The 23,444-nt window shown below is 53.1% G+C and overlaps 12 protein-coding genes across 12 annotated transcripts; 6 read left to right on the plus strand and 6 right to left on the minus strand.

Annotated features, from left to right (window-relative positions):
- Positions 1 to 299: 299 nt before the first annotated feature.
- On the plus strand, positions 300 to 901 carry Z517_11725 (uncharacterized protein; the record flags this gene model as incomplete). The annotated part of the gene is made up of 2 exons (XM_013423308.1): positions 300 to 476; positions 551 to 901. The coding sequence occupies 2 exons, from the start codon at positions 300 to 302 to the stop codon at positions 899 to 901; spliced, it is 528 nt and encodes a 175-aa protein (XP_013278762.1).
- An 82-nt stretch (positions 902 to 983) lies between these two features.
- Positions 984 to 2,168, minus strand: Z517_11726 (uncharacterized protein; the record flags this gene model as incomplete). Its single annotated transcript, XM_013423309.1, has 2 exons — positions 984 to 1,223; positions 1,281 to 2,168. The coding sequence occupies 2 exons, from the start codon at positions 2,166 to 2,168 to the stop codon at positions 984 to 986; spliced, it is 1,128 nt and encodes a 375-aa protein (XP_013278763.1).
- A 638-nt stretch (positions 2,169 to 2,806) lies between these two features.
- On the minus strand, positions 2,807 to 3,850 carry Z517_11727 (uncharacterized protein; the record flags this gene model as incomplete). Its single annotated transcript, XM_013423310.1, has 1 exon — positions 2,807 to 3,850. The coding sequence occupies one exon, from the start codon at positions 3,848 to 3,850 to the stop codon at positions 2,807 to 2,809; it is 1,044 nt and encodes a 347-aa protein (XP_013278764.1).
- A 1,093-nt stretch (positions 3,851 to 4,943) lies between these two features.
- Positions 4,944 to 6,093, plus strand: Z517_11728 (uncharacterized protein; the record flags this gene model as incomplete). Its single annotated transcript, XM_013423311.1, has 2 exons — positions 4,944 to 4,968; positions 5,045 to 6,093. 2 exons carry the CDS (start codon positions 4,944 to 4,946, stop codon positions 6,091 to 6,093), a joined length of 1,074 nt encoding a protein of 357 aa, XP_013278765.1.
- Positions 6,094 to 6,643: 550 nt separating this feature from the next.
- On the minus strand, positions 6,644 to 7,931 carry Z517_11729 (uncharacterized protein; the record flags this gene model as incomplete). Its single annotated transcript, XM_013423312.1, has 2 exons — positions 6,644 to 7,323; positions 7,370 to 7,931. 2 exons carry the CDS (start codon positions 7,929 to 7,931, stop codon positions 6,644 to 6,646), a joined length of 1,242 nt encoding a protein of 413 aa, XP_013278766.1.
- Positions 7,932 to 8,831: 900 nt separating this feature from the next.
- On the minus strand, positions 8,832 to 10,289 carry Z517_11730 (uncharacterized protein; the record flags this gene model as incomplete). Its single annotated transcript, XM_013423313.1, has 2 exons — positions 8,832 to 8,983; positions 9,047 to 10,289. The coding sequence occupies 2 exons, from the start codon at positions 10,287 to 10,289 to the stop codon at positions 8,832 to 8,834; spliced, it is 1,395 nt and encodes a 464-aa protein (XP_013278767.1).
- Positions 10,290 to 10,981: 692 nt separating this feature from the next.
- Z517_11731 (uncharacterized protein) lies at positions 10,982 to 12,601 on the plus strand (the record flags this gene model as incomplete). The annotated part of the gene is made up of 1 exon (XM_013423314.1): positions 10,982 to 12,601. One exon carries the CDS (start codon positions 10,982 to 10,984, stop codon positions 12,599 to 12,601), a length of 1,620 nt encoding a protein of 539 aa, XP_013278768.1.
- A 759-nt stretch (positions 12,602 to 13,360) lies between these two features.
- Z517_11732 (uncharacterized protein) lies at positions 13,361 to 14,635 on the plus strand (the record flags this gene model as incomplete). The annotated part of the gene is made up of 1 exon (XM_013423315.1): positions 13,361 to 14,635. One exon carries the CDS (start codon positions 13,361 to 13,363, stop codon positions 14,633 to 14,635), a length of 1,275 nt encoding a protein of 424 aa, XP_013278769.1.
- A 290-nt stretch (positions 14,636 to 14,925) lies between these two features.
- Z517_11733 (uncharacterized protein) lies at positions 14,926 to 15,855 on the minus strand (the record flags this gene model as incomplete). The annotated part of the gene is made up of 2 exons (XM_013423316.1): positions 14,926 to 15,240; positions 15,685 to 15,855. The coding sequence occupies 2 exons, from the start codon at positions 15,853 to 15,855 to the stop codon at positions 14,926 to 14,928; spliced, it is 486 nt and encodes a 161-aa protein (XP_013278770.1).
- Positions 15,856 to 17,109: 1,254 nt separating this feature from the next.
- Z517_11734 (uncharacterized protein) lies at positions 17,110 to 17,677 on the plus strand (the record flags this gene model as incomplete). Its single annotated transcript, XM_013423317.1, has 2 exons — positions 17,110 to 17,559; positions 17,612 to 17,677. 2 exons carry the CDS (start codon positions 17,110 to 17,112, stop codon positions 17,675 to 17,677), a joined length of 516 nt encoding a protein of 171 aa, XP_013278771.1.
- Positions 17,678 to 18,736: 1,059 nt separating this feature from the next.
- Positions 18,737 to 20,556, plus strand: Z517_11735 (uncharacterized protein; the record flags this gene model as incomplete). Its single annotated transcript, XM_013423318.1, has 2 exons — positions 18,737 to 19,862; positions 19,973 to 20,556. 2 exons carry the CDS (start codon positions 18,737 to 18,739, stop codon positions 20,554 to 20,556), a joined length of 1,710 nt encoding a protein of 569 aa, XP_013278772.1.
- A 656-nt stretch (positions 20,557 to 21,212) lies between these two features.
- Positions 21,213 to 23,102, minus strand: Z517_11736 (uncharacterized protein; the record flags this gene model as incomplete). Its single annotated transcript, XM_013423319.1, has 3 exons — positions 21,213 to 22,418; positions 22,477 to 22,639; positions 22,693 to 23,102. 3 exons carry the CDS (start codon positions 23,100 to 23,102, stop codon positions 21,213 to 21,215), a joined length of 1,779 nt encoding a protein of 592 aa, XP_013278773.1.
- Between the last annotated feature and the right edge of the window lie 342 nt (positions 23,103 to 23,444).

The raw sequence follows: 23,444 nt of genomic DNA on the forward strand, positions 1-23,444 counted from the left end.
CGCCTAGCAGGGCCAAAGACCCTTTAATGGCGGTGGCGAGGATCGAGTCTGGGGTTTAACACGAGGACATGCCTTGCGATGCTGAATCTCAATATCTGGGGTATATAAAGGAGCATTGGAACGTCGAAGCACTATGCCGTGAAACGGAGACTGTGAGTGTACCGTCCCAAAAAGCGAATTGCATCGAATTGGACAATCAAAGAATCCTTTCGCATTCATTCTCTGCTGGAAGAGACGCATCCACTTTCTCTACTACGACTATTCCTCCTGAGTGACCAAGAGAGGACAACTCGCACAACATGTCTATCGCACCAATCTCGCTGTACCCGTGCCTCTTCTTCGAATCCCAGGCCGAACAGGCCGCGCGGTTCTACACGTCCATCTTCCCCAACTCCTCCATCGACACCATCAACCACTTCACCGACACGGGACACGACTTCCAGAAGCATCTGATTGGTTCAGTCATGAGTGTTGCTGTAAGACTATCCCTCTCCCTCCATCTTCCACGAGACTATCCGAGTCAAACAAGGCCCACCACTAACGCCGACAGTTCACCCTCAACGGCATGACGTGGCTCGCGCTCAACTCCAAGCCCAAGGACATCCCGATGAACGAGTCGGTCAGTTTCCAGATCATCTGCGAGGGCCAGGAGGACGTGGACTACTTCTGGGGCAAGCTGACCGAGGCCGGGGACGACGGGGCGGAAATAGACGAGTCCAAGCAGATCTGTGGCTGGGTCAAGGACCGGTTTGGCGTGCACTGGCAGGTCGTGCCTAAGCTGGTAGAGGAAGTCATGACTTCGGGCAACGCGGAGAGGATGCAAAAGACCATGAAGGCGGTCATGGAGATGAAGAAGATTGTGGTCAAGGACATTGTCGACGCGCTAGAGGGCACGGCTTGAGCTTGTTGCCTCTTGACCTGACAAGGAATGGGATTCTGCGAGCTGGTGGGGCTGGGGATTAAAGTACAAGTAATAATGTATGTCATATCTTCGTGACTGGTATTGGGAGAAAGGGGTACATCTCGTAATCCCACAAGATCCGCGCACGGACACCAAATGCCAGGAGCACAATGACGAGCAGCCGATATACCAGCCTGAACCAGCAGAGCCTCAGTATCCAGTAACACACCAGAGGGAGAAGACACATGGTAATACCGCGATTCATCACCACAAGCATCTCTGCTCTGGCGTCAGGTGCAGCAATTGGTCCCGGTGGAAGACACTGAAAAAAGTGAGTAGACATCTTCTACCTCGAGGGGAAACAACACCGAACGCTTACTTTCACGACCATCACGTCCCACTCATCCAGGCGCTTTTTGGTCTCGTCGAGATCCTTTCGGAAACGTATCAGACCTTCGTCGGCACGGCGACGCGTGCACCGCTCAATGGTTTTGTCCCATTGACCAAGGCTGTCTTTACGGCGAAGGGAGTCGATCCATAAGCCTGGATTGGTCGGTATTATGAGGTTTTCCGATTCACAGGGGTAGTGGTAGACTACGTACCAGTACCATTTTGCGCCCGCAGCCGCCAGGGTCGCTTCGCGGAGCTTCTGGTAGCGTTCCTCGAGTGATTTCTTGTGGGCGACCAAGTCGTCGTATTGGTGGAATAGGTCCGTATCTTCGGATGAAAAGGGGTGTAGGAGGGATCGAGAGCGTGAGGTGACATTCTCCGTCAGGGATCTCTTGAGGCGCTGGAAGCTGTTCGCACCTTGAGGACTCGGGCGGCTCGGAGCTGTCTGGACACGATCCAGCTTTTCTGTAGTGACCGCCACAAGATTGGCTCCGGCGGCGGCTGCTGTTCCCAGCATGTGTCCTTCCATGCCCATACCCAAGCCCATGGCTCCAGCTATGCTGCCGGTGGTCACGGGAATTGCATGGTCTCGAGTCCTCTTCTCGTGCAGGGGCAAGCCACGTCTGGTCAATTCGGCTCGAACGACCTCGAGCTTCTGTTCAACGAGGTGTATTGTCCTACCTGCAGCCACACAGCCTATCATAGAAGCACCTCCTGTCGAAGGAGCCAGGACGGCGCCGCTGACAATCCCCGCCGTGCCCGAGTATGCGGTGCGAATCAAGACCACCTCTTTCTTTTGTAGTTCCTGATCATCATAATTGCGCACTTTGGCCCGGTATTCGTCTAGGTCGAAGCGGATGAAATCTTGCACACCCATGGTGCATGCTGGACGCTTTCAGCACCGGGGCTGATGAAGGGCGACAGTTTTATGCCGCAACATCGATGGCGGTATTGGTTGCGAAACACTGAAGCGCGTTGTTGGGAGCATGATCTCCTCTGTAGCTGTGGGGGAGGAGGGGCAGGGTCTGCATATATGTATGATATGGCATCAGCGAACAGAGGAGTAAGGGTCCCAGGTGTAGATTGTGTCTATCGTTACACTGAATGTTGATCCCAGCGATGTGCAGAGCCTAGGACCCTCGCATGTCGTCATAATAACCGTATTGGGAAGTTTTAGGGCGGAGCCTCCCAAGTGATTGGCCGCTAACCGCGATTGGACATTGACGGACCGGCAAAACTTGGGCATCCGATGCTGATAGAGCAATGAATGGCTGATGTGGCTACTTGCTGCTTTGGTTCTCGATTGACAATGCTGCTCACATGGCCTGCTTCACTTGACATTGTTAGTACAACAGTGTTTGGCGCGTCTCTGGATGATTCTACTCGAAAGTGCATTCAAAGTTGGAGTTGAAGATGCCGGCCAGGGATTGATCTATGTGGATGATATGAACAAATAAGTCGTCACCTACAAGCAATAAGTATCGAACCCTCTGTGACTCCATCCCTGTGGCCGATCTAACCCTCCAGATCGAAAATATACCTCGGATCCTTCAGAAAAGAAAGGTACTCCTTGTACCTCACAAACTGATCACTCTTGTCTGCCTTGGCCTGTTCACACGCCCTTCTGTACACACCGTACGCCTCGTGAAACAGTGGCTTCCGGTCCAGCCAACCAGTGTGGCTTCTGAGCTTGGTCGAGTCGACCCACTGGGAGAAATTGAAAACCGAGTTGACGCCAAATTCCTTGTCGTCATCTGGTCCGGGATCAGCGTAGACGACTTTCACGCCGTGGCTCTTTTCCACTGCTGTGGCTATATCGGCAAGCGTCTCATAAGAGTGGGCAGAGACATTATAGACCTGTCCTGCCACCACCTGTCGGGGGGCTTCTGCGATCGCGACGTACGCCCTTCCCACGTCGTCGACGTGTGCACCATGCAAAATCGCGTTGGGCGTTGAATAAAGCGTGAAGCTGTTGTGACCTGCAGCTTTGGCAGCTTCGGCCAACATGAAAAATACAGCATACCAGCTCCCCCAACGCCCGAAGATGGTGGTGGGCCTCGTAATCACGGCATCGAATGCTTCGGTGTGACTGAACATACTCATCGCGCACTGTGTGCGATTCGCCAATAGCGCCGGAGGGTTGAGGGGACTGTCCTCGGTGTGCGGCGCAAGATTTGGGTCGCCGTGCCGTGCAGTTGTGCCGTAGTCCTTGCACCCGCTGCTGAAGATGACAAGCGGCTTCGAGCCACCCTGGCGAGGAGAGGCGGAGCTGATGCCCAAAAACATAGCCAGCACATCGTCAAAATGAGCTTTGTAGTTCTTGATGTCTTCAGAACAAGACACGAGGACATCAATCGGGGGCAGAGAATCCAGAAACGACGAGTAGTTGGTAGCAGATCCCACGATGGGAATGATTTCTTCACGGACCAAGTCCGGAGCGCTTCGTGCACTTCGAATGAGGCCGTACGTCGTCCAGCCTGCCTGAGAAAATGCCCGACATACGCCTTGGCCGATGACGCCGTTGGCGCCTGTCACCAGAACTGTCTTTGCAGGTGGCATGTTTTGGCGGATCGGTTTCAAGTGTATGCGTACAAAACGTGCGGGTATATCTTACCAAACACCTCTTCTAGGACTTCGAAAGCAGCTAGAACGGGAGCTGGACCTACCTTTAAAGACCTCACTGTAAGCCTATGGTGGACACAGGTGGTGTCGTATCTCATGTATCTCAGAGCGACCCAGATACCGAGTCCTTTGACGGAACCTGACAAATTGCTTCCACCGGAAGCGGCGACGGGACAACTACTTATTGGGAATCCACCAGCTTCACTGTAAGTATTTCGTCGACTTTTGGAACATAACGGCCTGAGAATTGGGCTTGTCTCGTCCAGAAGTTGGATGCACTAATGGCTTGAGCGGAAGAACGGGGCTATCGTCGACCGTGTATATTCTCGCTCTGATCCGATTCTCCATGGATGTGTCCCTCTATTGTCCGCGCACGGCCCACAAGAGCCCCCGGAGGGAAAGGAGAAGTGGATCCTGATCCAAATGGTTGCTAGGTACTCGGTAGGTATTAATACATCATCTCGAGTCCCGACCAGCAGAGCAGTGCTTTTGTTTGAAATCGGAACACGACATCCCCAACTTGAAACGATTTGATTTCTTAGAAAAAAAACTTGGGGCTTGATTGAGGGACTCAATTGACCTCGGGAATCTCGCTTGTTCGGGAGTCAAATTTTGTGCATCAAGTCGATTGTGCCATTTGTGCATAAACCCAGCATCGTCCCTCTCCAAGGGGCCTATTCAAACACTACCAAGTACAGACTCTTGTGAGTAAAGTTTAATTTAGGTACCTGTACGGTCAACCCTTATGCCAGCACCCAATCAAGCTCCATACTTGTGGTGTGACTCTACTGCTTTGCTTCCACACAGTACCATAAACGGGTTCGATGAGCTGGGCCAAGGAGCCCCCGGATCTTGTCTTGGTTGGGTAGTGCTCGGGGTGTTTAAGAACCGCTGAAGATCCCCCGGTGGTGGTGGAACTAGTGAATATATGATCCGGGGTGAAGTTCTCACTTCCATCCCATGGCACAATAAAGCCTCTACGAGTCAACCACCGCGAGACGTCGTTCACGATCACGACGCTGCCGCCAACATGAAGGAAGCAATTATCTATCCAGGTAAGGCCCAGTGTCCCAACTCTACGCATGCAACAAAAAACGTCAGAGAGCCAACTATTTTCCCCTTCTCTCTCAGGACCTCGGGTCGAGATCGTCGACTCCCCCATCCCCGTCCCGCGGGCCGGCCAGGTCCTGATACGCGTGGTCGTCAGCGGCTCCAACCCCAAGGACTTCAAGGCCACGTTCTTCCAGCCACCCCAAAACTTTGGCGACGACATCGCAGGCTACGTCGAGTCCGTGGGGTCTGGCGTCTTCGAGTTCCGCCCGGGCGACCGCGTCGCCGCCTTCCACGAAATGTTCACGCCCCACGGGTCCTTTGCCGAGTACGCCGTCGCCTACGCCCACACGACGTTCCATCTCCCGCGTGAAGTATCCTTCGAGCAGGGCGCCACGGTGCCGCTCGCGGCCATGACGGCCGCACTCGGCCTGTACCAGGACTTGGAGCTCCCGTACCCCTGGATCACGGACGAGAGGCTGCCCGAGGCTGAAAGGCCCGCGCTGGTCGTCTACGGCGCGGGGGCCGCGGTGGGCAGCTTCGCCGTCCAGCTCGCCCGGAAAAGCAATCTCCACCCCATCATTTGCGTCGCCGGCCAGTCCAAGGACCACGTCGAGACCCTCATCGACCGATCCAAGGGCGACACCGTCATCGACTACCGACTCGGGCTTGATGCCGTGGTGGCCGAGGTCAAGGAAGCTCTGGGCGGAAAGCCGTTGCTGCATGCTTTCGATGCCATCGCCGGCAACGGCAGCGACAAGGTCCTCGGGTCCGTGCTCCCCTCCGCGAATGCGAAGCTGGCCTCGGTCGGGTTCAACGACCGCACAAAGATCCCGCGCACGCCCGGGATGAGCATCGAGGGCATGACGCGGCCGAAGATGGACCCCGCCGTCTCAGAAGGGGTCGAGGCTTTCTGGACCGTCGTGGGCTCCGTGCACGGCTCCGACAAGCACTTTGGCTACATCATGTTTCGATACATGGCCCTCGGGCTCCACGAGGGCTGGTTCAAGCCGCACCCGCACGAGGTTATCCCGGGTGGACTGGACGGTCTTGCCGATGGTCTGACGAGGCTTTCCAAGGGCCAGGCCCATGCCGTCAAGTATGTATACCAGATAGGCAAGGATTCATGAAAAGGGAAGCGACACGGCCAAGGCCCCAGGAGACACCGAGTCAAGTTCCACACCCGCGTATGTAATTGGATACCTCTCATCTCCGGAAATGTACAGTCAGATCAGGGCACTGGCTCTTTTTCCGGGCAGCTCAATACGCTATAACAATAATACAAAGGCTGTGCAGGCAGAAGAAAGAGAGAGAGAGGAGAGAATAACGAATCCAGAAAAGGTGTCCGTCAAGAATAGATTGATAACTGGGTAATGAACGAACGCTATCAGTATAAGAACCAGGGGACTCGGCTTGGGCTCAACTATTGTAGAGAACGGATCATATAGGACTCGCCAACCCTTGAAACAGCTCAGCCTGCCTCATGTTTCTATGACCGTCCACCTCATCTGCCCTTAGTCTTCCTTCCGTTTCGTCTACCATCTCTCCCTACAACTCCCGCCGGTTCGTGAAAGCACTCATACTATTCTTCAAGGTCGTGCGCTCCCCTGTATAAGACATGAGTCTATCTCGCAAGACGGCTTTGTCCCAAGGGTTTCATTTCCTGCTTTTAGAAGTTTTCTAGCGGGCTGCGCTTTCGTCGTCTAAGGCTGCTCTCAAGTCGAAGATCTCCCTTCGAAGCATATCAATCTCGGATTGTTGACCGCTGATCTCCCTGTGCAGGCCGGTAAGCCGGTCCCCTGCACTGTCAACCAGATGCAATGTAGCAAATAGTTGTGCAATACTGGACAGGAAGTTGAGAACCAAGCTCGTGCGGGTTTGAAAGTGGTAAACAATGATCCCCAACGCTGCAGTGACCAGGCTGGAAACCATCATACTGTAAAATGCGACTTTGTTGCTGACGTAGAAGTCTGCCTTTCGAAGTATGGGTAATATGATGGTGTACAGTCCCGCAAAGCTAACGACGGTTTGGCCTAATGTGGACCAGAAATTGCTGTCAAGCTGAACTGATATCGCCGAGGGAGTGCACTTCCATATAGACAATATGGTCGAGGCCAGGCCGACAATGGCGAAGAAGGAGACAATCCTGTAAGCACTCTGTCGATCTCCGAGCCCGTACGAGAAAGAATGAAGACGTGTAATGGCTTTGCGCAGCGCGCCCCGTGCAGCTGATTTTAAACGTGTGACTGCCCCCTCCAAGTTCCACTCTCTTGACCTTGCTGATATCTTCGCTTTGCTACTCAGAGAGTCAGCAGTGTTGGAATGTGCCTTCGACGGTGCCTGGCTTTGGTTGAGCTTCTCTGAAACAGTCAGTGAATGACGATGTTCGAGCATGTCAAGTCGTACCATTTTCCGCATCAACGGCTGAAATCTCCGCCTCCGTCTCGTGCACAACCCCTGGGATATCTTTGAGGGTGCCGACAAGTGAAAGAATATTCTCTTGAAGTTCTATCCAACATGGCGGCTTGTCTGAAATTTGACACAGCTCGGAGTGAAGCCGTTCTGCATATATAATAGCTTGTTCAATGCATCCGCGCAACTTCTCGACAAACGCCGGCCAAGTAGTAGAGCATTCTGCTTCTGATCTAAGATGGCTGCGAATAGCCCACAGGCCATGATAAGAAGTCAGATGATGTCGGGGTAGATCTCTGATATAGCGACTCCCTGTACTTGTCAATCCCAATCGAGGCAGTACCATTTGCTCCAATGATTTTAGCTGCTGCACAAGCTTCGCACGTAACTCGGCAATATGTGCATGAATCACTGAAAGACAGAGATCCAAATCTTCGCTGTACTTCTGTCTGGGTCGATCAGAAAGGCGTTGCAATACATCGCCGACAGTGTGAGGGTTCAGGTCTCCATATCTGCCTTTATAGAGTTCCTGCTCAGGTAGTTCGGAGGATGTCATGGAGGACGATGCGAGGCTGAAGTGCTGGGGTGGGTGCACCGGGCAGGCTGCCGGCTAAGAGACTCGAGGAGGGAATGCTGAATTGCAGTCGAGGGAATCGAGAAGTTCTGTCATCACTCTATAGGATTTGCTCTTGACAAAATATCAGTAGCATAGGAGCTCGCTCAAAACTTCATTTGATCAAGTCCTGCCAAAGTGCGCGAATAGTTGTGCTAGAAGCAGTCAACCAGTTCCGATAAGCACAACTAACTACGTGCTGTATAATTTCTCAAGGCGACCACAAGGCTGACCGCAATTATTCAACATTGGGTCTTCTCGTTGGTTGGCGGACGTGGCGTTCAGCGATTTGACAGGGGTTGTCAGCTGAAACAGATTATCCTGTGAGACAATTGGTGCTGAGGTGCCGGCGCATGCATTTCGCTAGACGGGCGTGATCGCAATGGATGCCAACAGGACAGACCTCGCAGCGAGCGACAGACATTCAAGGCGCAATGAATGTCGTCCGCCTTGCGATGGACCCTTGCCATCGAGCCAAAGACAGATTTAAACGGATCAGCTTTGTGCATTGATCCACTTGACGTTAAAAGCAAAACGAGACGAGAGACAGATCGCCATGCGTGGGACACAAGGGACGTGCACAGGAGTCGAGTGAGATGGCTGGTCGATAAACTGTGACTCATTGGTTGGGCAATGAAAAGTTTCTCGCTGGAGCTGGAATTCGTGTTCTGCTAGGAGGGAGGGGGACAGTCCGAGGTATCATGGGAGACGGTTCTGTCAGATTGGTTTAGGCGGTGTGTTATAAAACCATTATAATTATCATCAACTGATCGTATACTTCATCGCTGGCTGATGAGGGTTTGAAAGAAGGGTATAGCGCTCAGTGGGCGGCCAAGTTCTGCCTCACATGACAATGCATTTCTGCATTTGCGCATGCTCATAAGCAGCTCCCCACTGGTCGATTCCCGCTGCAATCTCGTTTTGCCTTTGCTTCTCCCTCACATCGGTTTTAAAGTTGGATTTGAGAAATTTGACTAGTGCCTGGTCGATATTCTCTAACAGAAACAATTAGATCATCCATCCCTAACATTTTTCCATCTGGATGGGGAACAACTTACTTTCAGTCGCTTCCATGACAACCTCCTCTCGACATAAAGGGCAATGATCTTTCTCCTCCCTTTGTAGGACAACCATACACCTGATGCAAAACAGGTGGCCACAACGTAATTTGACGGGCTTCCATGAGATGCTAAAGCATATCGGACACAAGTAATCGTTGAGCTGCGGGATGATGCTCAACACTTCCTCGGAAATGGTAAAGCACGTGGCCTTTGCCAAATCTTCAACCATGAACGGAGAGGTTTTTGTGAGTGATCGTGTCACAGAAGATTTCGCATGCAAAGCCGTGCGCTTATCGAACTTCTTCATAATCTTGTTAAGAGCAGTGCGATTGATTTCTTGGAATCTGATCAGCCGCAAAAGGTTGACGTTGATCTGGAGGAATCGAGACAAAGCCACGTTGGCTTCTTGTCCGAGCTTCACAATAGTCTTCTTTTGGTGCGCGGCTAGGGACTCATTGAAGACTTGGAACTGGTTTTGAGCATGTGTAGCGTCTCGAGCCCCTGCATCAGCCTCATGAGAGGATAGGAAGACCTCGGCATCAGTATAAAGTTCAAAAATCCTCCGCCATGCTTCGACCTCCTTTTTGGATCGTCTTGATTTGCTAGCTCGCAGAGCACGGAGTTGAGTGCCTAGTCGAGCGATTTCCTCCTTGAGGCGGGCGTACTCGGCTTGCTGAAGGTCATCTAGACATGCCAATTCTCGGCGGAGAGTTTGAAAGAATTCTGAATCTGCGGTCAGAGGAACTTCAACCGTGTTCAAAGGGTGACCGTCCTCGTTATCCAATGATTGCCCACTCTCGCTGTTCCGGTGGTTGTATAATCTGGTTCTCCCGTGAGGAGATTCGTCCTGGCGTTGATTATAATCAATGCAAGGGTTTGATGATCTGGCAAGGCGTCGTAAGATCCTCCGCGTATCGGGACTCAGCCATGCATCCAAAGGAGAGCCATCATGAGGGTCAACAACAATTGTCAGCTTGGGCGTGAAGTTGACTGTCCCGCCATCCTCGACTGTATACTGCAGCAAACCATCGCTTATTCTTCCGTCGGCATCCGAGTCACCTGAGCCAACGTGCTTCCACAGGGCATCGAGGGTTTCCTTATCCAGCCCGAGGCTTAGAAGCTCTTGTTGCACTCGCTTGATGCATTTCTTGAGCTTCTTATAGGAGATTGCAGAATTCACCCATTCTGGGGGATATTCGCCGCGTGCAAGCGTAGCTTCAAAGTCCTGACCGAACTTCATCGTGAAGCATTCATGAGAGATGGTGAAGAAGAGATAGAATAGAATGAACCCTGTGGAGAAACGAGTAGCAGTATGTTCAAGGTCGTCGCGTGCTTATTTTCCATCTTTGGGCGTGGGCCTCATCTTCGTGGGGGGCGGGTGACTTTAATATGCCTTTTGCTTCCGGGAACCCCAGATGGCGAAAATGGCCACGCGCGATAAATGGGAGTTGTCGGAAATGGGAACCGTGGAGAGAGAGACGAGAGTTTCATCCTATAGGCTGCTACCCGGTGACAGATGACAGCAGAAACTGCGCCTCTTACGACCAGCAAATTCAAGGAACCAAAATCCACGTCAGAATTTTCGCGGAGGAGGATGTCAATTGGCTGGGACGTGCCTCCACGTGACTCTTGGTTAGCCTTGGTTCTTCTTGGTTGGATCAGCCTCGAACTTTAGGCAAGGCGGGCTGGGCGGGACTTTTTAGGCGAGGCTAGAATAATTCGTAAATGGCGCAGCAATTCTTGACTACTGGGGCTCACAAGGCTCGAGATCCATTCCAACAGTTTCACCGCCATATTTCTCCGTGGTTGGTGTTGTAACCTCTGTCGGCTGTGGAGGCGCTACGGCGTTGCGGGATGATGCTCGTCAATTTTGAGTGGATTGTCTATTGAACCGCTCTTTTGGACCGGGACAAACATCCCCTGCACTCAGCCATGGGTCAACGACAGTCCTCGGACGGCGCTGCCCAGGACCAGGCTCCGGCCAAAGCTGACTACTATGATCTCCTCGGTGTCGAAAGAACTGCGACCGACGATGACCTCAAAAAGGCATACCGGCGAAAGGCCCTCGAACTGCACCCGGATCGAAATTATGGCAATGTCGAAGAGACCACGAGACTGTTCGCCGAGATCCAGTCTGCCTACGAAGTCCTTTCCGACCCTCAGGAACGTGCGTGGTATGACTCGCACAGAGACATCCTTCTGCGCGGCGACCAGGCTACTGGCCCGACGTCAGATGAGTTCTTCTACAATATGCGCATGACAACCACGGAGGAGGTGTTAAAATTGATGATGAAGTTTAATGGCCGATTGGAATATACCAATGCTCCGAGTGGCTTTTATGGCGGATTGAACGACTTCTTCAAGCAGCTTGCGAAAGAGGAGGACATTGCTTGTCAGTGGGAGGACGAAGACCCAATGGATTACCCCGAGTTCGGGCTCAAGGACGATGATTATGAGGACGTGGTTCGCCCATTCTACGCGGCGTGGAACGGTTTTGCAACGAAGAAGAGCTATTCTTGGAAAGATCAATACAGATTATCAGATGCGCCGGACAGGCGAATAAGGCGCTTAATGGAGAAGGAAAACAAGAAGATCCGGGACGATGCCGTTCAGGAATTCAACGAAGCCGTCCGCTCTTTGGTTGCTTTTATTCGGAAACGAGACCCTCGCGTTCAAAACAACCAGAAGTCGGAAGCTGAACGGCAAAAGGCTCTCCGAGAGGCGACTGCAGCACAGGCTGCACGATCGAGGGCAGCGCAACAAGCGAAGCTTCAGGAAACTGGCGCCGAGGCGATAGCAGAGTGGGCCAAATCAAGGTCGAAAGACGAATATGAAGGCGGGTTCTCGAGTGAGTCCGAGTTGGAGGAACACGAGTATGACTGCGTGGTCTGCGACAAGACTTTCAAGAGCGAGGCCCAATTCAAGGCCCACGAGAAGAGCAAAAAGCATATCAAGTTATTAAAACAGCTGAAGAAGGAGATGCGCCAGGAGGGTGTAGAATTGGAGCTGGAAAATGGTCATCCAGCACGAGACCACGACGCCACGGCAGCTGATGGAGACGAATTCCACAATGAGCAAGCCAAGTCAACCTCTCCGAAGACTGATATCGCTGAAACCGAGCCAAGCGACGTCGAGGTACATCAACGGCAAACAGATCTAGCAGGACCGATAGATAGCCACGAGTCATCTGAGGCTTCAGAGGATGATGATTATGCTCCCCGATCAGAGATTGAGCGACGCTTAGGCGAAGAACCTTTGGAAAAAATTTCTGCAGCATTTGACGACGTCAGTCTCTCGGGCACTCCTCTCACGTCCGATCCTGAGACGCCCGCACAACCCAAGATTGGCAAGGCCAAGCAGAAAAAAGCAAAGAGGGCAGCACAGAAGGCGGCAGAACAATCCGACAAGGCTGCAGCGGAATTTCAGTGTGTCGTATGCAAGGCCGAGTTTCCGTCCAAGACGCGCTTGTTCAACCACATCAAGGAGAAAAACCACGCCGCGCCAGTGACTCAGGTCAAAGGTGTCAGGGGCGGGAAAGGAAAGAAGAGATGACGAAATGGGAGACGAATTTCACGAATTAATTGCATTGAATGTCTAGAGGCCGTCACCATAAAGTGCATAGACATAGATTATACCCTGGGGCGTGGATGCATAGCGGCGGTGTTTTTGAGCGAGATACTGAACCCACTGCGGGATTATCTTTCATATGGACGCTCTTCGCATTAAGTCTTTTTGACCTAACCTACTCATTTTCCAAGTCGATTGCTGTCTAGTGTCTATGTGTCTCGCATAAGTTGCGGTGAAGACAAAATGCCAACACCGACCCCGAAGCGAGGTCATTAGCGAGGCTCTTCTCCCTCTCACACACAGACACATTTTCCCCGCCTCTTCCCGGTCTGTATCTGGCCCTTTTTTCTCTCTCGAAACAGTGACACTTCAGATATATCGTCGACGGACCAGAAAGCAATGGATCGTCGATTCACGAGCACTCACGCCCTGTCCCGTTGCCATCAAGGTTGCCGCCGAAACACGGTGATGACGCAGGGATCATCGGCCCCCCCTGTTGTTGCTGCTTGCTGCTTGCTGCGCTCTCTCCTGGTCGATCTCCAGTGACGAAGCTCTGTGACTCTGGGCATACATACATAAAAGCGTGGCAGCTCGTGAGGGAGACAATAAAAGAAAAGAAAGTGTTACACTCTTGGTGCATGACACTTGACTTGTTTGATTTACTATTTCCCAGTTCCAACCAAAGCCTTGAGAGGATCAGAGGATATATCGCCGTTCGATTGGGGGAAACCGGAATTTGGTACAATGATTGACGACATCCGATATCCAGCACAAATGGACACTCGCTGTGCAGACCCGGAGTTGCAGCTCGACGTCGACCTCATGGTGTTGGAGTATACTCTGTTCCGGGCCGTCGAGGCTCACTTGGAGGCCCTGTGTGAAGGACGATGTCAACACGACTACGAGGACGATGACGACAAGGCCATGTACGGACCGCAGCAGCGAATGCTTGTCATCTTCGACGGCTTTCTCAAGGTCTTCAACCACCACCACCCTTGTTACGAGCAGTCGGCCGAGTTCAATTACAGGCAGCAGATCCTAGAACTCCTTGTCTTGCTGTTATATCGCCGCACTCAGATCACCGCCATGGAGCGTTCCTCAGCAAACTCGTCGAGGGTAGACAGTCGCGCAATAAACGATCTGAAGAATCGTCGAAGATGGCTCGCTAGGCGTGAGAGAGATTCCCGCGTTGGGATCCACAAGGATTATACAGCGGCCGGAGAAGCTGACAAGGAGCGGGCGTGGAATCTAGAGCAGCGGATATACAACACCTGGGATGCGACCAGACTACCTCACGCGCCATCAGCCTCTCCACCGACAGCTCTTCCTTCGAGTCCCTCGCTCCTGTCGCCGCTTCTGCCGCGCTTCATGGCCATTTCCGCATCCTTTGTCGACGTTGTGAGGCAAAGGCCGGACGACTTCTGGATGGACGTCGCCTGCGAATTCATGCTGCAGGCGAGTCTCGAATCGCTGCAACTGCGCAGCCGAGGGGGTGGGTCGATAGAGTGTCTCCCGAGACTCGCGGACTGCTTCGCTTGGGGCTACCTCGGTGATCTCGACACGTCGCTCAATGGCGAAGGAGACGCTCATCCAGCTTCGTATGATAACCACGGCCATAAGGAAACAGCAGAAAAGGAGACCGAGGCATTCAACAACCTCTTCCGCTCATCCCCCGCCGAGTGTTCTAGAGACGTCGAACACCCATCCTGGACCCAACTGCGCCTCGACACGCTACAAGAGTTCTCCGTCATTGGGGGAGACTCGTTCACCGCCGCATCCGTCGCGTCCCAAACCCCCCGCCTCGAGCGTCTGATCGAGAAATACCCCCGCGCCGAGTTCCAGCACCGACTCGCCCTTCTGCTCCGCGCCATGTGGGAGTTCAGCTGCCGCGAGCATCTATTGGGAAAACCGGTGCTCGTAGAGATCGAGGAGGGACATGTCAAGAGTCGGGCATTGGAGGGCGCGGAGTTTGCTCAGTTTGCAGCGCGTGTTGGGTTGGCTTGTGGGGTTGGAGGTTGACGTGGTTTGGGATGGGGGGGACTATGGTATCCCAACGGGAAGGGGGCGTACAAGGACTCAGTATGACTTAGGTAGGTACTAATATAACTACCACATGAGACAACGATAAGTGTCAGCGTGGATGTGAATATCGAGGACAGGCAGGTGGCATTGTCAACAGCGCTACACAGGACATGATAGCCGAGAACGAAAATTCTGCGCAACGCATGTCCATGGAGCGCGAACTACATGTATGCGTAGCCAACGAGATACATAATGTTATATGTACGAGGCACTTTCCGCGTCCGTCCTCACTGCCCGTCCCCCTTTTTCCAGGCTTCCGCTTCAAACCCGTCCATCCACTGCGTGAACTCCTCCCCACCGGCCACCCAGCCCTTGATCCCACCTTTCAGGATGACACTCTGGAGCGCCGTTGTCGCCTGCTGACCCTGGTCGGCGATGTAATCTGCCAACCAGCCGGCGGCTCTGGTTCCACGGCCGCCGGAGCTACCACAGTAGAAGATCACCAGGGGGATGTTGGCGGCGGTGGACAAATTGTACAGTGTCGCGAGAGAGGGGTAGAGTGTCTGTGCGGGCAGGTTTATGGAGTGTTTGATGGTGCCGCCCTGCAGTGGTGGGTGGTAGAGTTAGTGTTTGCTATGCTCTGGAATGGATTGAAAGAAGGTGAAGATAACAGGAGTGAGGTATGAATGAGCAAGGCAGGGTGACGCTGAATAGAAGAGGATGCGGCTGGAGTGTATGTATTAGTCCATCTTCAGATCGTGGCTTGCTTTCCCCCCCTTTTGCACAGTGGTAGTTTTGTTGTGACTTGTACGCCGTCATCTCATGGGCGGTGGGCTGAGGCTTGAGTGTGGTGTGTCCTGTTGGCTGACCAAGGAAGCAATGTGCTTTGTGTTTGGTCATACTACCAGGCCAGCATATGGATTCTTTCCTCAACCTGGACCCCCTTTTTTCACCTTGAGTAATTCTTACCTTTCATCCACCCGCCGGAAAACGAAGCTGCCAACATCGCGAAGAACAGAGGGCAAAAAGAAAAGCGAGGTCCCTACAGCATGATCGTTCCTCCTGAGGTCCACGAGCAGGAAATCCCGCCCTCCCCTCTGGCCCTGCCGGAGGCGTTCCAACAAGTCTTCACGCGAGATGGCTTTTGGAGCTGTTTCCCTCGGAGCGGGGAATTGGGCGTGCCATGGTTTCTCCTCTTGCGAAGTGGCCGTGGTCATCCTTTTTCCGCTTGTGCAATAGTGGGATACAAGCGACAAGGCTAGAACGTTCTTGGGTGCTGGGGTTCTAAGCTGGTGATGTGGACGTTTAAGGGGAAATTGAGTACGAGTAGGAGAACCGTTCAGGCTGTGGGTGGATGATCGGCTGGAAACGGTGTATGAGGGGGAAAGCGAGGGCCTAGGACGAATAGCCTGGAGGAAACGAGGAGAAGCGAGGTTTCGGGCCGGACTGCGCATGACTACGAGTAGACTTGCTGGAAGCGTTCCTTGGTGGACCAATTTGTGGCTGAGACAACATTCAAATACTCTACCTCGTAGTTCGAACAGTGTTTCTGTAGGTGTACCGTTTAGACACGCCAATGATCGACAGAAGACTTACAGGCGCTGCACAACGTCAAGGTCGATACCAACGGCCTAGCGTGACAGATGTTTAGGCGTGGACGCTAATGGAATAGCAGCACTCAAGCTGAGTAGATACTCGGAAGTACATAGGAGATCCTGTAAGTCCAAGGGGTCATTGGGTGTCAAGGGAGGACCGCAGGCAGGGAGGACGATGAAAATCCGATCAACAACCCAACCAGGTGTCTCATGCCCGCTAAAGAAGCAAGTCGGTCAATCTTGATGGGGGCAATCACCATGTCAATCCAGCAACCTGGTCAGCCTTTGGAGAAACCGGCTTCTAGAAGTTCGCCGGTTGAAATCTGCCAAGCTGCACTATCATCACCATCACCTGCAACTTACGGGGTGGACATTGCGAATACGAGGAGCTACCCTCCCCTAGCCTCGCGAGATGGTCCCCCTATCCAACGCACCATGTCGATAGCCCTTGCGTGTGAGCCGCATCCACGCCTATCACGGGCTCGCTGCCTGCCCAACTGCCCCTGTGGCGTCTACGAGGCTTGTTTCACGCCTGGCGCCGACCCTATGCCATCTCAAAAGCAACAAGATTGAAGGACACCTGCAGCGGCGCGATTGTAATTCAGCCCGAGTCGTGTTAGGCGTTGGGACTGTTTACTAGTTGTCACACGAGAGGAAGGGGATGTCAATAGGCCGGAGACGGAGGAGATATTGACGCCAACCCCTTGCAGTGTCAAGCCATGGTTATCAACAGTTTATATTATTGTGGCAGGGCCATTCATTCTCGTCGAAGACAATTCCAGACGTGTTGAATCCCCCCCTCAGAGATCTTCCCATAACCACCATCGAAAACTTATTCCTCGATAACCGTGACCTCGGCATCCTCTGCGATCCATCATGCCTTCATATCGCGCAGCTCTCCTCTACCTGGCCGTATTGACGCGGGTCGCATACGTCCAGGCCGACTCGTCGGTCTTCTCTCAATTCATCGGCTCAACCGTCGCACCCGTTCCCACCCTGTCTGACGACCTGGCCTCATCGTATTTCACCATCTGCACGAACTACATCCACGGCCTGCCAGCATTGTCGGACCTCGCAGTCAGCGAGTCGATGAATCTCGAACAAATTGCCGTCGACGGCGTCTGTCAATTCTGCACCAGTGTCGGGCAGTCGCGGATCGACTCGTGCTGCGCGCAGGCCACCTCCTCAGCCTGCTTTGACCAATTCGCCGCGGCGAATGCTGGACGAACCACGCCTGCTTCGGCCAGTGCCGAGCCCACGGCCCTGACTACTGGCACCTCTGGTCCGACGGCTAGCAGCTCCTCCAACGGCGGTATCATCGTTCAGGTAGGGCTTGAAGACTCGTCGATCGCGATACAACATGCTGACCTCTTTCCAGAACAAGGATCTTATTGCCGGGTCCTTTATCGGAGCCGTCGTCGGTGTTGTTGGATGGCTATTGTAGGAGGAAAAGGGACGGGGTGATTTGGTGGTCATGACATATCGACTCCCAAGGATTTCTCGTCTGGGTCAGAATCTCGAGCGGCGTCCTGGAACGAGATTGATATGTGATCCACACCGTTATAAGCAGAGTTCCGCCAAGGGTTTTTTTTAAAAAGAGGAGAACAGACGGTGAGGGCGGGAAATGGATATCTTGAAAGAATCATTCAACATCGCCCACCACCACCACCTTCAATGGGCTGACTCCCTTTACCTTGCGGCGCTCTACATGCCAGCTGATACAAAGCACGAGATACCAGCACCTGTATTATCTATTTGTAGGATATATACCATTCATTATACGGTATTTTCTTCATAGGTAGTAAGAAGTTAGATCCAAGATCGCCGAGACAATTCACTACTACCTCTACTGCTACTTGGCTCGCCTCTATCCGCTCGAGCCCCCATTCGCTCCGGCCCGCGCGACCTTAGCCAGAGTTGGCGATTTGGGGGCCACATCAGCGCCTACTGGTTACCACTGGCTACTGGCTATGAGGACGACCACGTCAATCACATCACTGGAACTGCCTGGACCACCGCCACAACCACGATCCAAACTTGCCAATAGGCCAATACCTAGGAACAGACTCAGCCGTTCAGCCTCACCTGGAGCGAAATATGCGTGTGTGTGATGCGCCTCAACATGAACTTCGTAAACGATCGTCCCTCATAGTTTTATGCATGTTATGTATTTCTAGTTTCCGCCAGCCTGATCGTCTTTTAACGGGTATGTATTTAAATCCACCATCACCACCACCACCACCACCACCTCCTCCTCCTCCTCCTCCTTCTCCTCCTCCAGTCACTTCATCCAGGCCTGTTGAGGATCTTGTGATTCCTCAATCCCCAAAACCACTCGGCCCTCCCCATCCGAAACTCTCTTGATCTTTGCTCTTATCTCCCCTCCCACCAACCCCAATATCTCGCCGACTATTGTCGCACAGCCCAATGGTCACAGTGGTCCCAATTTTGATCCTAGAACTTCCCACAACACGTTTTGTTCTCTCTCCCATTAATAGATAGAATGGCCAACGACCCGGATCCGGAGGCAGCACTCCCGCCAACTGTGATCATGGCCCGGAACAAGGATGAGCCACGGTTAGATGTGAGGCTTTATGCCGCCATCCACGGAACGCTCAATCCCTCAGACAAAGTGCCATGCTCTCTCCTCGTGTTCAAATTCAACATGTCTTTCACGAGTAGGAAAAGCCGAATCGAAGCAATTGACATCAGGATATTATTTGAGAGTGTCGGGCCCGAGGGGCGAGGCCCGGAGGTCTTGACCCTCGCGCCTCAAGGCAGCCTGACCCTCCCTAGTCTGTCCCGCGACATGGGTGGGCTTCGACTAGAGAGATCGCTCACGCAGGACATGGGGAGGGGAATGCGACTCCAGGGCGTAGCTCGATTGATAAAACGGAACTGGGGTGGTCCAGATTCGGTGTCTTGGAAGCTTTCAGAAGACGGCCAGTTGCAGCATGGTGTTTCTGGCTCCTTCACCGGTGCCGTTCTGCTCAGGCGACAAAACGACCAGCAGTTTACTGCCAGATTACAAGTAAAGGCCGAGAAGACAAGACCGCTCATGTCATTTGCCCACTTCGCCCGAGGCACAATGGATTTTGATCCTACCCGTTCCCTCATCCCAGAGCAAGGATTTAATGACTGGGCAGACCACCTGGGAGACGTGGATCTCAATGCTCTCGCATCCCTCAGGACAGACAAGGGTCCGAGTCTGATTCCTGCGGTGCCCCAGCCGCCACCGCCAGAGGAGCCTCCAAGACCTCCTACCATAGTCCCTGCCGAGCCGCCGGCTGTGGCACCCGCGCCGATCGAGCCGCGTCCCCAAGTCGAAAGTCCTGTTGCAAACAAAGCCTCCGACTTAAGTGTGGAAGAGGAAGAGTTCGATGCAGCATATGGGCTGGAATGGCAAGGAATTCCCAAGAGTGACAAGAATCGAATATTTGCCAGCTTTGCCAGCGGAGGATTCGGTGCAGTGGAAAACAGCATGCGATTCCGGCGTTTCAGACCGCTTCATCTCTTGAGCCTCTTTACGTACCAACAGAGACTTCTGGATCTCGAGCAGGGTGTTCGAGACCACGAGGTCCTTTCAGACGACGACCATAACGCCCTGGCGAAGCTGTTGAGAGAATACGGTATGTAGGCTGTCCCCTGAATAGAACGATCCCTAGCCGTGCTCGAGGCTGTCCTGGAGATAGTGTCAATTACGTTCATTTCTGAGCTAACCTGTTCGTGAGGAATTCAGCCGAGGCGCTCCGAACGTTCAAGGAGCTCGAAGGGTGGGCGAGTCCGTCCGCAACAGATGCCGAATATACCGCCAAGGTGTTTCAAGTCATGCTGGCGGATGACCGTTACCAGTTCAAGAATGCGCAAGAGATGGTCGACCTCAATCTCACAACCAGCGTGGATTCTGTCCGGAACGCCGTCGCAACAGGTCTCATGTCGTTTCATCGTATCCACGAAGGAGGGCTTTCTGTCTGGCTTTGGCGTTGGCGTAGGTTCTGGCAACGGCGCCCTCAGGAGGACCCGGTTTCGTTCTCGCGGCTCGTTCCCCCGGAAGTCAGACCCCGCGAAATCGCGAATGCGGCCGACAGTCTGGCCCGATTCATTGTGGCAGGGGCCGGGGTGGTATTCCTGGTGGCGCCGTTGTACAACTTGGTCTACGTATCAGCCTTGAAGTACCAACTCATGTCCGTCGTGCTCTGGTTGTTCGTCTTCGCTATAAGCTTGGCTGCATCGAGCAGCGTGTCCAACCAGGAGCTTCTGGCTGCAATCGCAGGGTATGCTGCAGTCCTCGTTGTCTTCGTAGGCCAAGGTCCAAGTGCTTAGGTGGATTTTCGAAGCGACCAACAGTCAGACAGCGTAGGAATTGCTACCGTAGTAGGTAATGGTTTGGTACATGCTTTGAAGAGGAGGGCGGTCGACTTGATCCAAATTCAGGGAGCTGAGATGCATTTGGCGCAGGATTCACATCAGGAAATCCCTTATAGCGAGCACATTGCCTCAGCTGCATTCTCCAGGAACCTACCTGATACCCGAAATCAAGTAAAAAATTAGGTCTCAAGCCGCAGGTCACAGTGATCCCTCCAGGCAACAGCGAGACGAAGTGGAAGACAATCATCCATTTAGCCCAGTGAGTTCTGCCGCATGATGCCTGCAAGGTTCAACTCAGGTATGTTTCTGGCTAAGCTGCTCAGTAACGTTGATAAGGCTTGTGTGGTCGACTAACAGCTCCCCGTCTTCATTTCGTCGTCCTGGTCCGGTGTCAGTCTCTTGACAATGCCAGTATTTGCGAAGTCGGTATTCCCTCATTCGTGTTTAAACAAGCGCAGAAGCAGCATCGTATGGTCCAGAACGGCCACCTTTCGTGCTGACTGGAAACATCCCAGGAGACCCATAATCTGTGCAGTCGCCGCAGAGCCAGATCTGTCAGTCGATTTTGAAAGCAGCCCAGTGCCATCACCATCCCCTTTACCAAGGAATTGCTAGTCGTCGGGGTATTCGTCCTTCACGTTGCTCACAAATGTCGCCGTCTCCGGATCATACCGCTTAAACCACTTTCCAACCTCGATGGGAAAATTGTTGGCATACTCCTCCGAAAAATCATCGGGACCCAACAGCACCACGTTCTCCTCCGCCACATAGCGTGTCGACTCATCCTCCACGAGAACATTGTAAAAGGGCTGAGATCTTCCGTTTGGTAAGCGATCGACTTGATTCATGGTAATCCACTGCTCCTGCATGCGACAGTAGGGATCCCACCCATAAATCACGGCCACGTAATTCCGACGACGGTGCCTAAAGACTTGGCCTACGCTGTATTTCACTTCTGAATTGCGAGGATCAGCCCGATATTTGGCTGGGCGTGACTCGTGATCCGACTCCTTCAACTGCAAAATTAAGTTGCGGTAAGCACGGGCGTCGGGCAGATCATTTGTCAGTGGAAGGACGCAGGTTTCAAACAAGTGGATATCCAGGTCAAAATATTCGAGAAAGTGCTGCGTAAGGACGGCGAGATGTTGGCGCAAGTGTGTTGCGTGCCTGGGGGGTTCGGATGGGATGCTGACGAGAGCGAACAAAGCAGAGTAGGCGGCCAAGTTGGCGTTGATCGGATGTAATGGAAGACCGGGGTCGTGAGAAGGGGAGGCTAAAATGTTGAGGGCTGTGCGTGCTGAGAGGTCACGGGGAGGCGCCGGCGACATATATGCGACAGTCTGAGTTGGTGTTACACCAGGATTCATGAATTTGAGCCGTGTCTCCAACCTTGATCGGGAGATGGGTTCTGAGTTGTGGAAAGGGTCCATGTAGAAGAGTGTCAGATCGGACGGTTCTTGATTGGAAGATTCTGCAAGGGGGTGGCCGTCAATGTCGAATCCAGGCGGAGGCTGCACGAATGCATACACATGGAAAGGAAAGCTGCAAGGTTCGGCTCGCAAGTTAAATCGACGTGCAACGTAACAAAAGATGCTGGCCGAGATAAGAGGGACCGAGTTTCTGTTGGTGCTAAACAGAGCTACTCCGAGGAACATATGGTCGATGGAGTGGTAGTTTCGTCCATCTGTGATGCCTACCCATTTTTTGTCTAGCAGATGCTGAGCGATGATGCTCGCTCTCATCCGCGGCGACATTCCATCGATGTGGGGGTGAGCCTCGCGGACCGAAAGGACGTAGGAATCAAGACGAGCAAGGATCTGACGCGACATTTAGCTAGGACGGAAGCAGCGACATGGCCTGGTCAAACAAACTCACATCGGACATGTCACCCACGGCCTTTTCTTCGAGGATAAACATATCGAAAGCAGACAGTGACCGTTCAAGTGAGTCCGCACGATATTCTCCTGGTGGGATATCTTTCCACTCCTCAACCGCAATCAGTCTCTGTACACAGCCTAAAGCCGCATGGCTCCAGTATCTAAAAAGAGATCAGAAGCATGACCAACAGGTGGGCCCTACAGAGAGACTCACTTCTGGGCAAGGTGGTTCGGGGAAGAGGGTGCATTCCAGTACATGTCGAACAAGTGGTCCTTGGCGTCGTAACGAGCGTCCAGGATGACTCTCAACGAGTCGAGTCGCCCGGAGTCCTCCTCGATCATCGTATTGAGGGCTTGTCGAGTGGCCTTGGATGTCTTGTACCGCTCTGCAAACATCTCCTTCCACGCAACGAAGGATGCATCTCGGAGTTTTTCGGGGAACGAGTGCCGTCGATCCCACCACCTGAAAAAGTCCTGGCAGTATTTCTTCCATACAAGTGGTTCTTTGGCGGCATCTGCGAAGCGGTGGCAGGTTTGTTGCAGAGCGGTGTTGCTTTGGAAGGGCAAGTATGACAGAATGACATGAATGACCTCATTAGGAAGTTGTGTGAGTGGCGAGGTCATCGCGACCTGATTCCTCGGCGAGTGCGAGGGCGCAGTGTCGGCGCGGTGTTCTTCGCGGATGATGATATGGGAGTCTGGTGAGTTAGTTACTTGGTGGTGCTTGGTGCGATTGAGGTTCTGAGGTTCGAGATGAAGGAGGATGTTATACGGCCAAGAGCCAGGAAGCCCTCGTGACCGCCAAGCGCAGCGGCCAACTACCACCAACTGCGCCCGCAGTCCAGAGGTACAGAGTGACAGAGAACGAGGTTCCGAATTAATGATCGAAATCTCAGGTAAGTACTGGTTTCGCTTCGACAGGTGATGAGACATCTCCCAGATTATCAATTCCGATCTTTTACATAT

This window comes from Fonsecaea pedrosoi, assembly GCF_000835455.1.
Source record: "Fonsecaea pedrosoi CBS 271.37 unplaced genomic scaffold supercont1.8, whole genome shotgun sequence".
Classification (NCBI taxonomy): domain Eukaryota; kingdom Fungi; phylum Ascomycota; class Eurotiomycetes; order Chaetothyriales; family Herpotrichiellaceae; genus Fonsecaea; species Fonsecaea pedrosoi.